The sequence below is a fragment of the Bufo bufo genome, chromosome 3 (assembly GCF_905171765.1).
Source record: "Bufo bufo chromosome 3, aBufBuf1.1, whole genome shotgun sequence".
Taxonomy (NCBI): domain Eukaryota; kingdom Metazoa; phylum Chordata; class Amphibia; order Anura; family Bufonidae; genus Bufo; species Bufo bufo.
Genome location: NC_053391.1, coordinates 130,405,821 through 130,420,339, shown reverse-complemented (window position 1 = coordinate 130,420,339; position 14,519 = coordinate 130,405,821). Strand labels below are relative to the sequence as shown.

Here is a 14,519-nt window from a genome sequence, read left to right as displayed (position 1 = left end):
TCCTAAAATGGCTTAAAATAAAGAAAAACAAACAAAACAAACAAACCAAAACCCTGTTCAAGTCACCCCTTCCTCTGCTGCGGTGCTGCTCCAGTTCTCCTGCCACTATGTATTTACAACTAGCAGCGGTAACCCACCTGGATCGGGATGTGACCGCAGCAGCCAATCAATGTCCATGGCGGTCTGCCACTGAGGACTGCGATTACTGACTGCAGAGGTCACACACCAGATTCCAGTGTCGCAGAAACCAGTTACATCCACTGCAAAGTGGACAGAGCTGTCTAGCTGCAGCGCTGGAGCTACTCGGGAATGGCTGACTGGCAGGGACACGGGGTGTGGGGCCCTCAGGATGTTAAGGCCATCAACATTAAAATCCTGGACAACCCCTTTAAGGGAAACTCTTTGCTGTGCTAAAAGTCCAAACAAAGAGGAAATTAAAGAACAAGACAGGAAGCAGAATACATGAATTGGCTAAGACACAAAAATAAAAATCCAAAACAACTACATCCAGAAAAGTGTGCACCCAATTTTTATAAAATAAAAATTACACATTCACATACAGAGTAATGTAATAAATAAGGTTGAAGGAAGCGTTCCTTTAACTGCCCTACTGACACCCACAATGCGCTGAATTAGGGTTTAGGGTCCATTTACACGTCCGTAGTGTATTGAGGATCCACAATGCACCCGGCCGGCACCCCCCATAGAACTGCCTATTCTTGTCCGCAATTGTGGACAAGAATAGAACATGTTCTATTTCTTTTTGCGGAGCCGCGGCCCGGAAGTTCGGGGCCGCATCTCTTCCGGCCCCATAGAGAATGAATGGGTTCGGACCCGTTCCCGATGTTGCGGAAGGGATGCGGACCCATTTGCGGATGTGTTAATTGACCCTTAGATTAAAAGGGGGGAAAAAATAATAATAATAAAGTCCAGGATCAGCACAAAATTGGGTAAAACAGAGTTACACGTCGCTCAGAAAACTACTTGCATGGAATTGAGGTGCTTATTGATTAGTTGCACTTACCCGTTCAGGCAGCTTGACCTCTGGTAGATGGATCTCACTACCTTCCAGCAGTTCATGCAGGTAGGTATGGGAACCTACAACAAGGCGGAAAATGTATGTAAAATTATTACAGAATCAGACAGTAAGCAGTCATTATAAAAAGGACACGTGTGGCACGTTATTCAGTGGAACTTCTATAGAAATAACACGCCAGGCTCAGTAATCAGTGCAATTCCTCAATCTGCTAGAGATCTTCTACCTGGGTCTTAAAGGGGTTCTCTGGTTTCAAGAGGAAACCTGACAACTTATGTGATCAACCGGCGGCCGCCGGGAAAACACAGTCCAGCCGGGAAAATCGGTGCGGCGGTACCGGATCCGCAAGGTAAGTAACCATCTATTCTTCGTGACAGGTCAAACTCCTGAGTTGCACGGATTTCTTTTGAAACCAGACCGCCCCTTTAAAGAGGTTGTTCCCTTATATTATACTGATGACATAACACGGAACGGGTGGTACATATGACATATGTGTGCAAGAGCCAGTCCACACAACCGATTTAGAAAAATACGCTTAAAAAAATTAAAAAATCTGGCTTCTGACGCATTTTTTTTAACCAATGGGCGCTCACTTCAATACAAAGCCGCATTTTAGTTTGAAGTTTTTGATGCAGATCTGCGCCACAAAGATGCACGGAAAACACAAAAACGCATGGAATTACAAGGAGCTGTTTTTTTAATACTTTCTATTCTTTTCAATTGGAGATTCAGCGCCGATTCTGCCCCAGGATAGGACATGCCGCTTCTTTTCCCCACATGTATAAAAAAGAAAAAAGCAAGTGCCGTTTCCCACTGAAATGAATAGGAGGCCGTTTTGAGGTGGTTTTTTTGGAACTGATGTTGAGGCAGAAACGCTCCAAAATCAGCGCCAAAGAACTGTGTGGACTGGCCCTAAGATTGCCAACAGATGCTTCATGGATAATGCAGTGTTTTTTAAAGGGTTTCTGTCACCTGAAAAATGGGTATTAACCCCTAAAGACCCTGCCATTTTTCACCTTAAAGGGTTTCTACCACCACATTTTGACCTAATTAGCTGTCAGACACTAGCGATCTGCTAGTGTCTGCTCTACCTAACCATGATATTGTAATTCCTTTCTCTGCAGCGGTTACCCTTAAAAACGTTTTTTGTTAGTTTTATTGGTATGCAAATGAGCCTCTAGGTGCTATGGGGGCGTCTTTTCAGCACCTAGAGGCTCCGTCCACTCACCATTTCTGCCGCCCAGCACGCTCCAGCCCGCCCCTCTCCTCTAGATTGACAGCCTACTCGCGCCTGCGCCGTGTGCTTCTGTATTCTGCGCAGGCGCAGTGAAGATGCCGGCGCAGGGAGACAGTCACTGCATCTGCGCCGAATAGAGAAGCACACGGCGCAGGCGCGCTGTCAATCTAGAGGAGAGGGGCGGGCTGGAGCGCGCTGGGCGGCAGAAATGGTGAGTAGACGGAGCCTCTAGGTGCTAAAAAGACGCCCCCATAGCACCTAGAGGCTCATTTGCATACCAATAAAACTACGTTTTTTTTAGGGTAACCGCTGCAGAGAAAGGTCTTAGAATAGCATGGTTAGGTAGAGCAGACACTAGCAGATCGCTAGTGTCTGACAGCTAATTAGGTCAAAATGTGGTGGTAGAAACCCTTTAAGGACCAGGCCATTTTTTGCAAATCTGACCAGTGTCACTATATCTGGTGATAACTTAAAAATGCTTTGACTTATCCAGGCCATTCTGAGACGGTTTTCTCGTCACATATTGCACTTCATGACCGTGGTACAATTGAGTCAAAAAAATTAATTTTATAAAGAAAATTTACCAAAAATTGAGAAATTAGCAAATTTCTCTACTTTTATAATAGATAGTAATACCTCCAAAAATAGTTATTACTTTACATTTCGCATATGTCTACTTCATGTTTGGATCATTTTGGGAATGACATTTTATTTTTTGGGGACGTTAGAAGGCTTAGAAGTTTAGAAGCAAATCTTGAAATTTTTCTGAAAATTTCTAAAACCCACTTTTTAAAGGACCAGTTCAGGTCTGAAGTCACTTTGTGAGGCTTACATAATAGAAACCACCCCAAAATTACCACATTTTACAAACTACACCCCTCAAGATATTCAAAACTGATTTTACAAACTTTGTTAACCCTTTAGGTGTTCCACAAGAATTAATGGAAAATACAGATAACATTTCTAAATTTCACTTTGCCAGATTTTCCATTTGAATCAATTTTTTCCAGTTACAAAGCAAGGGTTAACAGCCAAACAAAACTCAATAATTTATGGCTATGATTCTGTAGTTTACAGAAACACCCCATATGTGGTCGTAAACTGCTGTACGGGCACACGGCAGGGCGCAGAAGGAAAGGAATGCCATACGGTTTTTGGAAGGCAGATTTTGCTGGACTGGTTTTTTGACACCATGTCCTATTTGAAGCCCCCCTGATGCACCCCTAGAGTAGAAACTCCATAAAAGTGACCCTATTTTGGAAACTATGGGATAAGGTGGCAGTTTTGTTGGTACTATTTTAGGGTACATATGAATTTTGGTTGCTCTGTATTACACTTTTTGTGAGGCAAGGTAACAAGAAATAGCTGTTTCGGCACAGTTTTTATTTTTTGTTGATGACAGGTTAGATCATGTGGTATTTCTATAGAGCAGGTTGTTACGGACGCGACAATACCAAATATGACTCCACATTCTGAAAGCCGTAGTTTTATTTTTTGGGGGACTGTCTTGTGTAGGGGCTCATTTTTTTTCGGGATGAGGTGACGGTTTGATTAGTACTATTATAGGGTGCATATGACTTTTTGATCGCTTGCTATTTTACTTTTTGTGATGTAAGGTGAAAAAAAAAGAGGCTTTTTTTTACGGTATTCATCTGAAGGGTTAGGTCATGAGATATATTTATAGAGCAGGTTATTACGGACGCGGCAATACCTAAAATGTATACTTTTTGTTTTTATTTATGTAAGTTTTACACAATGATATCATGTTTTAGTGTCTCCATAGTCTGAGAGCCATAGCTTTTTCAGTTTTTGGGCGATTATCTTAGGTAGGGCACTATTTTGGGGTGCATATAACTTTTTGATCGCTTGCTATCATACCTTTTGTGATGTAAGGTGACAAAAAATTGCTTTTTTACACCGTTTTTATTTAAAAAATTTATGGTGTTCACCTGAGGGGTTAGGTCATGTGATATTTTTATAGAGCAGGTTCTTACGGACGCGGCGATACTGAATATGTACACTTTTTATTTTATTTACTTAACTTTTACACAATAACAGCATTTAAAAAGAAAATTATAATCATGTTTTAGTGTCTCCATATTCTGAGCCATAGTTTTTTTTTTTTTTTTTTGGGTGATTGTCTTAGGTAGGGGCTCATTTTTTGCGGGTGGAGGTGACGGTTAGATTGGTTCTATTCTAGCTGGCATACGCCTTTTTGATCACTTGATGTTGTACTTTTAGTGATGTAAGGTGACAAAAAAATGGTTTATTTAGCACAGTTTTAAATTTTTTCGGTGTTCATCTGAGGGGTTAGGTCATGTGATGTGTTAATAGAGCCGGTCGATACAGAATATAAAAAAATAAATAAATTGGACTTTATTTGGGGAAAATTACCGTACTTTATTTTCTTGAAATTTAATTTTTTGGGGGGAAAACTATTTTTTTCAACTTTTTTCACTTAATTTTTTGTCCCACTTTGGGACTTTAACTTTTGGGGGTCTGATCCCCTTTACAATGCATTCCAATACTTCTGTATTGGAATGCATTGGCTGTATGAGTAATACAGTGTGTATTACACATATAGCTTCCTGCCTGTGAGATCCAGGGGGCTGGATCTCATAGGCTCTCCACCAGAAGGCAGCCCCTATGCCTAAGGAAGGCATCGGGCTGCCTTCCATGCCATCGGGTTCCAGCCACAGCAGCATGGGGACCCGATGGCAGTGCCGATCCCCGCCTGACATTGCACGTGCCGCAGTCAGCGCTGACAGCGGCACACGAAGGGTTAATGCGCCGGCATCGGTAATTTCACCGATGCCGACGCATGCAGCAGGGGTCCGCCTATCAGTGACAGCTGGACTCCTGCCGCTGATCGACAGGCCTAGCTCCTTCACCCGCTCGATCCCCATGAAGTACATGTATGTCCTGGGTCTTTAAAGTCCCGCAAAGAAATGATGTACATGTACGTCATGGGTCCTTAAGGGGTTAAGCTGGCTGACATTAGCGATGTGCTAATGTCAGCTGAACAGAACTATATTAGCGCCATCTCACTGCCTGCCGCCGTTATTGAGAAAAACAAACTTTTAGAATATGCTAATTAGCGTTGCCCCTGCTCCCAGAGGCTCCGTTCTCCCACCTCTGGCCACGCCCTGCTACACTAGATTGACAGGGGCAGGCATCGTTGGTCTCCTACATCCGTTCAGAATTCGGCGCAGTGAGTGAAGGGCGCTCGCCGGCTGCCAGCTTCCTCACTGCGCCGAGTACTGAACGGAGCGAGATTTTCTCAATAACGGCAGCAGTCAGTGAGATGGCGCTAATATAGTTATGTACAGCTGACATTAGCACATCGCTAATGTCAAACAGCTTAATACCCATTTTTCAGGTGACAGAAAACCTTTAACCGTCCACCTCACATTTCCGCATCCTGTTGAGCGGTACGTTTTTTCTTATTGGCACATTTACCGTTACACCTGGATGGAAGGCTCCTTCTTGATCCTCTACAAAGGAAATCAATGGCAACAGCTCCTACCAAGAAACTCATCCTGATGGGATGGCCAACAACAAAAAAGTCCCTTTCATCAGAATGCAAAATGTGATGTGAACATGGCCTTACACAGAGGCCTAGCGTGTAGAAGGGCTCCAGCCTCTGTTACAGACGGTAGCCACAACACTGCGCGAGTATAGTAGTAATAGAGGAGCGCAGAGGTGGAGGTCACATCTATCCTGAAGCTTTACTGCACATCAGGCGGCAGCACTATGTTTTCCACTAACACCATCACCCCGGTGTCCAGCTCTCAACTCCTATGACAGCGCAGATGTGAACCCTGCCTTAGGGCTCAAGCACATGCATGTATTTTTCTTCCATTTCCATTCTTTCTACAGGTCCGTATGCGGAACCATTCATTTCAATGGAGCTGGAAAAAAGAAATGAAACTACTCTGTGTGCATTCTGTATGTCCGTAAAAAATAAATAAAACATGTCCTATTCTTATCCGCATTGTTACAATGGATCCGTTTTTGTGGATCTGTGTTTTGAAGACCGCAAAATACATACAGTCGTGGTCATAAGCCCTAAAAGAGGACCTGTCACCTCTTCTAGAATGTATTCCCCATGTTATAAGTCTGCAGCATCTATTCTTATGGCTCTGTGATGTACCGTTCCTTTATTATTCCTGCTAGAAGTTATGAATGAATTACTAGCAGTGGCAATGAAGGTCCAGTTGGCTGTAACCGGTTGGGGGGGCACTACACAGTCTGACGCTACCCGGTCAGTGCTGCCAGTGTCAGACTGTGCAGGGACACCCCACAACTGGATTTTTTAATGCAAACGACATAACTTCTAGCAGGAATAATAAAGGAACGGTACAGCATAGAGTGATAAGAATTGTTCTTACATGCGGAATACAAGTGGTTTCTGAACAGACATGTCAGGAGAGGTGACAGCTACTGACTGGAGGTCACAGCAGTGCGACAAAGGTGACAGCTCCGTCCTGACCTCTTTCCCGGAGCAGGGCATGCAGCTCCCGCAGGACCCGGAACGGTACACAGGACCCGGCCCCTCCATCCAGAACCTCCTGAACCGCAGGCCGGGAGTCCGGGGAGAAGCAGGGATGCAGCTCCCGCAGCGCCTGCAGCAGCCGCTCCGTCCCCCGGCACTCACTCGCCATCTCCAAAGCGAACTGACTTCTGGGAAGAAGGTCAAACTCGTCAAATACTTCCGTCGCGAGCACGTCGTGTGACGTCATACGTACAGCTCCCCGGCCGGAGCACCATGGCGGCATGTGCAGCGCGGCGCAGCTTGTCGGGGCTCACCCGGTGGCTGCGGGGAGGCCTCTCATACAGCGCGGGCGCTGAGCTCCGGCAGGCCCGGTCTGCCCTGCTGAGGCCTGTCTGCGGCTGTCGCTTTCAGCAGGACCGGACGCTGTCCTCTAGGTAATGCAGTCTTTTATAACGCCCCTCGCCCACGTAGTGTGCGGTGTGTACGGTGCTCTATAGGTAGGGGACTCGCCTCTGTTGCCGCAGAGCTGAGCTCTTGTCTTTACGTAACCGTTTACACCGTGCTGCCGCCTGGGGGCGCTGTGTCTGTACAAACAATGGCCTGCAGCTGTAAACACTGTCACCTGGCAGAGGTGACACTTGCGGTTTGGCAGGAGATCTGGTTGGAGTGGGTCCAGCTGTGTGGCATGGTGTGCTGTCCACCCCCTGCTGGCACTGGGGGGGATGCCAGGCTCAGTAATGTGAGGGTAGCAGCAGCAGTGTGCCCACCCTGCAGGCCTTAGTGGTGCAGACTGTATGGGAGGGAACCAGAGAACATGTGGCTGAAGTTATATAGGATCTGTTTTCCATTGGCAAATGCTTATAGAAGAGGTCTCCAACCTGCGGCCCCCCCAGCGGACAGACACTGCTTATAGGATCAGCATGATGGTCATTTCTGGCCACCTGCTAAATACTGGTTACAATTTGCTTAGTCCATAGTGATAATGAAGGACTGTAGAGCTTCAAGGGCTTCTCCCAAATGTATATGGGATAATAAATGTGACCCCCCCCCCCCCACGGATCATTAAAATGGGGGTCCCAGAGTCCTCCAGGGCATGTGTGATCGACAGAACAGCCAAGCACAGAGCCCTGCTGTCTCCGTCCCATAGAAGTGAGTGGAGGGACGGAGACAATAAATGCGGACAAAACTGAAGCGTTTTCTTCCTATGACGGATCTCAATAGCGGAATTGAAAACGCAGGTGTGAAAGTAGCCTTATAGTGTTTGAGGTCAGGAGATAAGGCTTCACATGAGCCATCAGCTGACGGAACTCCTGGAGGGACAGTCTGCAAATACATGAAGTTAAAAATCAGTCTATCACAAAAACAATTTACACCAATTAAGGGCTCTTGCACACGGCCGTTGCCCCGCCATGGCCGTATTGCGGCCCGCATACGGCGTGTCTACAATACACGGGGTGCCGGTCGTGTCCGCAAATCCGGAGTTGCGGTGCGGAAGCACTGATCGGAAGCACAACGGAGTGCTTCCGTGTTGTTTCTGCTCGTGCCTCCGCACCGCATAAAAGTAGTGCATGCAAGTGAATGGGTCCGCGATCCGCATGCGGCTGCCCCACGGTCGGTGCCCGTGCAAATTGCGGTCTGCAGCACCGGCCCGGCCAGCACACGGTCGTGTGCATGAACCCTAAGAATGATTTTTAGCCCGAAATGATAAGGTGTCCAAAGCCTTTAAAGGGGTTCTCTGGGAATGGGCCACATTTGCACAAAAGTAAGTATTCTGCTGTAGGCAAATTGCTGATATGCAAAATACGGATGCCGTCCGTTTTAGGGCTCATGCACACAACCGTATGTATTTTGTGGTCCACAAAAAACGTATCCAAAAAATACAGATGACATCTGTGTGCATTCTGTATTTGGTTGAACAGAACAGCCAGACCCTTATAGGACAGTTCTATCCTTGTCCGTAATGCGTCCAATAATAGGACATGTTCTATTTTTATTTGCAGAACGGAAATAGAATGCACACGGAGTACCTTCCGTGTTTTCTTTTTTTTTTTTTTTTTGCAGACCCTTTGGAATGAATGGTTCTGCTTACAGTCCTCAAAAAAAAAAAAAGAAACAGACACGGAAAGGAAATATGTTCGTGCGCATGAGCCCTTACACTGTATTTTTTGCGGTCCACATTTTGCAGCTAAGTATAGGACATGTGCTGTCTGCTTGCGGAACGGACATATGGGTGCAGAAAGCACCTGGGTGCTCAATTTACGGATGCATTCGTGTACATGAGGCTATACTCCCTTTTTCATCACCTGCCCGCAGCCTGCCTCTGTAAATAGAAGATTCATACACTGCTCCAGTCCTCCGCTGTGTCCATGTTCCGGTCCCCAAAGTGTTTACATCCATAGCTGCATGGTCGCATGCTCCGCTGCAGCCAACAGTCTGGCCACTGTTGTATTCGCCCCTTTCTCCATACTCTGCACCACTGATCCCATTCTCCTGCCACGGTCTGTTTACCAACTACATCGGTCATATGCCGGGATACGGCATGTCACCTCTGCAGCCAGTCCCCGTCCTCACGTCACATGCCGTATCCCGGCATGTCACCACCGCAGTTTGTAAACAGCCAGCGGCAGGAGAATGGGCTCGGCGGTGCAGGGTATGGGGCCAGAGAAAGGGGTGAGTATGACATGTTTTATTTTAAGCCATTTTAGGGCATGTCCAAGATTTCTGGTCATCTCAGAAATCCCCTTCCCGAGGTGGCGGCGGTATGGAGTCTCGTTGGCGATTGTATATAGTTGGAGACCATTTTCGCTCTTCACGCTGTAGATTTTGTTTAAGTTGCTCTGTTCCTGTAGGTTTCTAGAAAGATGTTTGGGTTAGGCGTCATGCACATGACCGTTCCGTTTTTTTCTGCGGTCCGCAAAACACGGAAGCCGCCTATGTGCCTTCCACAACGGAATGGAACAGGCGGCACATTGCAGAAATGCCTATTCTTGTCCGCAAAACGGACAAAGAATAGGACATGTTATATTTTTTTTGCGGGGCTACGTAACGGAGCAACAGATGCGGACAGCACACGGAGTGCTGTCCGCATCTTTTGCGGCTCCATTGAAGTCAATGGGTCCGCACCCGAGCCGCAAAAACTGCGGCTCGGATGTGGACCAGAACAACGGCCGTGTGCATGAGGCTTTACTGGCTGCCTTCAGTTCCTGGGAATGTTAGACAATTAAATACTTGGAATCTATTATCGATTGTAGCAGCCGCCATTTTCCATTCCTTGGCGATTAAGAATAAAAATGATGGTAACAGATACTTGTGGAGATCTGTATTCTGGTTATTGACAGTTTAAGGGCGGGGTCATATTACAGTTTTGTTATCTATTCTTCTGATATGTAAGAAGAGCAGAAAAAAACTGTTCCTGTATTTTAGGGTACTTTCACACTTGCGGCAGAGGACGCAAACTGATGGCATTTGTCAGACGCATCCGGATGCGGATCCGTCTGACAAATGCATTGAAATACCGGATCCGTCTCTCCAGTGTCTTCTGGAAAAACGGATCCGGTATTAATTTTTTCTTTTTCCATTTTTAAAGGTCTGCGCATATGCAGACCGGAATGCCGGATCCGTTTTGCTGGAACACTTAATGCCGGATTCGGCACTAACACACTTCAATGTAAATTAATGCCGGATCCGGCATTCCGGCAAGTGTTCATGCTGCTGTCTTTTCTCCGTCCAAAAAACGTAAGAGGGACTGAACTGATGCATCCTGATCAGAATGCTCTCCATTCAGAATGTATTAGGATAAAACTGATCAGTTTTTTTCCGGTATTGAGCCCCTATGACCGATCTCAATACCAGAAAACAAAAACGCTAGTGTGAAAGTACCCTTAAGGGGCTATGCTCCGTTATACACATTTGGCATCCCATCTTAGCCATTTCCGTCTGAGATCTGTTATTTTAGACGGAAACAAAAGCCCTACATACATGTCTAAAATAACGGATCTCGGACGGAAATGGCTAAAACGGATGCCAAATGTGTAATAACTGATGCACAGGATCTGTTTCTCTCTTTATTTTTCAGTTCTTCTGACGGATCAGAAGAACGGAAAAATAAACGGTGATGTGAACCCAGCCTAAAGTGGATCGTGGTGTAGAGAGATATTGGGTGATACAATCGTATCTTCAGGTTTATTTTTGCTTTTATACATTTTTATATAGTTCTTTACCTTTTTTTATGTCTTTCTAGAAACCGACCAGAAGGTAAAGTCTTGGAGACAGTGGGGGTGTTTGAGCTGCCAAAGCAACAGGGAAAATATGAAACGGGTCAGGTAAGGATATCTGATAGAGGGCTAGAAGTGATATCTGACCATTTTATATGACTTAATTGCAGTCATTGTGTTAAAAATCTATGTAAAAAATACAAATGGGCAGAAGCCCTTCTCAGAGCACAGTGCACATTTGGCTGTCCAAGCATGAGGAGTATGGATACCACATACACTGTGCGATCTGGGTGCAGCTGGCCGGCGTGTTCCTCTGTATTGTTAATGGCCACATGGCACCTGCAGTCATTAAAGGGGTTGTCCGGGCTTTTTCCATTGATGACCGTTCTTGAGGATCAGATTGGTGGTGGTCCGGCGCCCCCGCCGACCAGCTGTATGAAGGAAAGGCATGCGCACGCACCGCCACGCTTCTCTCGCCCTGTCTTCTGCTGCTGTTCCATAGACAAACAGCAGCAAGCAGGAAGAGCGGTGGCACGTGTGTCCTGAGCGCAATCTCCTCATACAGCTGATCGGCAGGAGTGTCTGACCCCTACCGATCCGATATTGATGACCTATCCTGAGGATAGGTCATCCATATTAGAAGCCCAGACAACCTCTTTAACAATGACTAAACAGTATGGTCTCATCAGTTTAATTAGAGCCAACTGTGGCCGGTACGGCTGCGCGGCAAGCACCAAATGACCGCACCGTGTGGTTGTAGCCTTACTATAAGGGTATGTTCAAACGTGCTACATGCCAAAATCCAACTACAGCCCACTTCCTTGACGCCAATGGGGATTCTGCACTGTAGGGCACCATTGAAATCTGTGGCAAAAAAGTAGTCGACGTATGAAATCCAGCAGAGTGGATGTCTCATGATGACAACACCTGACCCATATGCCCTACCAGGACAAATGGACGTCATAGAGGCCACCCCTCTTCCCATTTTGACATCCCTCTGTAAGCCCAAACGAGAAGCCACGAGCTGACAAAAGCCATTCATCTGAAAGACCCTCGTACAGTATTGCAATTAGTAATCTTCCGTTTGCTGGGGGCAGGACCTAGGGTAATCGGCTGCTTGTTCAGGGGATCACATTCTAAGTGGGGCTGTCTGTGATGACGCAGTCCCTCTTGATTCAGTATTGTTTAATGTAAAAAAAATGTATCCTCATCCCCCCCCTCCACCCCTCACCGCACAGAGTTTATAGTTATGGCAGGAGTGAGACTCTTGTATCAAGTAGATATTCAAAGACAGGTTATCTTCATAAACAAATTTAATGGGTATTTCAGTTGTATGAAGTTATGCCCTATCCAGTGGATGGGACCCCTGCTGATCACGAGAACCTCAAAATAGAGCCGTTCTATTTATTCTCTATGGGACTGCTGGACACAGCAGATTATAGCACTTGGCTACTTCCAGGAGTGCTGTAGAGAATGAATAGAACGGCATGGTGCATACTCGACTAGCTGCTCCATTCATTTCGGTGTATGTTTCCCACATTTCTCGCCCATATTCATTGGGGGACACAGGAACCGTGGGTATAGCTATGTCCTCTAGGAGGCGTTGACACTAGTAAAAGCTGTTAGCTCCTCCTCTGGCAGCTATACCCCCTCCAGCCTGGAGAGAGCTTCAGTTTTTTCTAGTGTCAATAGGAGGCAAGACCTCTCCAGAAGATTTTTTATTTTAGTTTATTTTTTTCCTTCTTTTTCAGATGGGAAAACAGTGGACGCCTCGCCTGCCTGTTCTTCCGGGGTCGAGTTGCGCCAGTGCCGGTCACCCGCACTGCTGCCTCCCCCACAGAAGACAAGGTGGACCAGGGCAGCCTCGCTCCCCTGCATCCCGCCAGCTAAGGGGTCACCTAGGTCCGCCAAAGAGAAGACCCTCCTGCCATACCAGACTCCTGCCACTTCGGTGCCAGCTGCTGAGGAGGTGACCCTGCTGGAGAAGGTGACCTTATAGGCCCACTTAGGGAGGATGAAGATGAGGTGAGTACACGGACTAGGTAAGTATGAAGCCCCCCACCCCCTTTTTTTTTTTTTTTTTTTAAGATCTGGGTCGCCCTAAGGACATATCAAGCCTTTAGTTAGCTAAGAAACTAGACCCGTAAGGAAAGAAGGGATTAATCTGGTGGGCGCCATGCGACACCAACGACACGCGGCCCCCCCATCTCTCACTTCCCCTATAGGCCGACGGCTTTCCGGTTCATAGAGGGTTAATGTATCCTCTTCCCGGGCATCTCCAGCGAAAGGCTGGAGCACAGGGCGACTCCCACTCCCAACTATTCAGGCGGCAGTGTCCCCCATATTCCTCCTCTTTCGGAAGCAGGTGCCAAGTGCGCCGCTCCGAAAGAGTTAATGCGATCGCGGACGCCTGAGCCCTTGCGCGAGGCACTTACTTTGCATGGGAGCACGGGGGTATTGGACTCCTGCTGTCACGATTTCCGGGCCGCGGGGTGAACATCCCGGTCTTCCGGGCGCCGCAAAAAATTTAGGCCCCGGCTTCAATTGGGGCCTACAGGTTCTCCTTTTGACACGTGACGACCTCTCATAATTTCCCAATCCGCCCTCTGCGGCGGTTTTGTTGATAACTCCCCGCCTGCACAATACAGTGAAGGACACCTGAAGAACCCCCACTCCGCCCTCTGGGGCTGTTTGGTTGATAATCCTCCACCGACGTAATCCAGTGGAGGACCTCTGACAGTTCCCAACCCACCCTCCGGGGTTGCTTGGTTGATTAATTTCCTCCGGTGTAATACAGTTGAGTACCTCTGGAATTCCCAATCCACCCTCCGGGGTCGTTTAGTTGATAATGCACCGCCTGCGCATTCCAGTGGAGGACCTCTAGACTTCCCATTCCACCCCCTGGGTAGTTTGATTGATAATCCTCCACCTGCGCATTTCAATAAAGGACCTCTAACTTCGCAATCCACCCTCCCGGGTCGCTTGGTTGGTATTCTCCACCTGCGCAATTCAATAAGGACCTCCAACTTCCCAATCCACCCTTCCGGGTCGTTTAGTTGATGATGCACCGCCTGCGCATTCCAGTGGAGGACCTCTAGACTTCCCATTCCACCCCCTGGGTAGTTTGATTGATAATCCTCCACCTGCGCATTTCAATAAAGGACCTCTAACTTCGCAATCCACCCTCCCGGGTCGCTTGGTTGGTATTCTCCACCTGCGCAATTCAATAAGGACCTCCAACTTCCCAATCCACCCTTCCGGGTCGTTTGGTTGATAATTCTCCACCTGTGCAATACAGTTGAGTACCTCTGGAATTCCCAATCCACCCTCCGGGGTTGTTTGGTGATAGTGCATTGCCTGCGCAATCCAGTGGATGGACCTCTAGACTTCCCATTCCACCCTCTGGGTAGTTTGGTTGATAAGCCCCCACCTGCGCAGTTCACAACTGCCAGGGGCGAGGTTCTGAGGGGTAGACTTACGTGCAAGCGGACCACAGTAGGACATCCTTTCTCTGTGGATATCTCCACTCCCCCACCC

General features: G+C 47.2%; 2 protein-coding genes across 2 annotated transcripts in view; one reads left to right on the top strand and one right to left on the bottom strand.

The window, feature by feature from the left end:
• TMEM199 (transmembrane protein 199) overlaps nt 1–7,042 on the bottom strand; it is a 25,972-nt gene extending 18,930 nt beyond the window's left edge. The window contains exons 1-2 of the mRNA XM_040423578.1: nt 6,766–7,042; nt 1,025–1,098 (exon numbers count right to left, since the gene is read on the bottom strand). Coding sequence (XP_040279512.1) covers nt 1,025–1,098; nt 6,766–7,015 — 324 coding nt within the window. The 5' untranslated portion in view covers nt 7,016–7,042. The remainder of the gene's footprint in view (nt 1–1,024; nt 1,099–6,765) is intronic.
• The window catches only part of POLDIP2 (DNA polymerase delta interacting protein 2), a 26,228-nt gene continuing 18,705 nt past the window's right edge, over nt 6,997–14,519 (top strand). The window contains exons 1-2 of the mRNA XM_040423572.1: nt 6,997–7,202; nt 11,009–11,090. Of these exons, the coding sequence (XP_040279506.1) occupies nt 7,042–7,202; nt 11,009–11,090 (243 nt within the window). The 5' untranslated portion in view covers nt 6,997–7,041. The remainder of the gene's footprint in view (nt 7,203–11,008; nt 11,091–14,519) is intronic.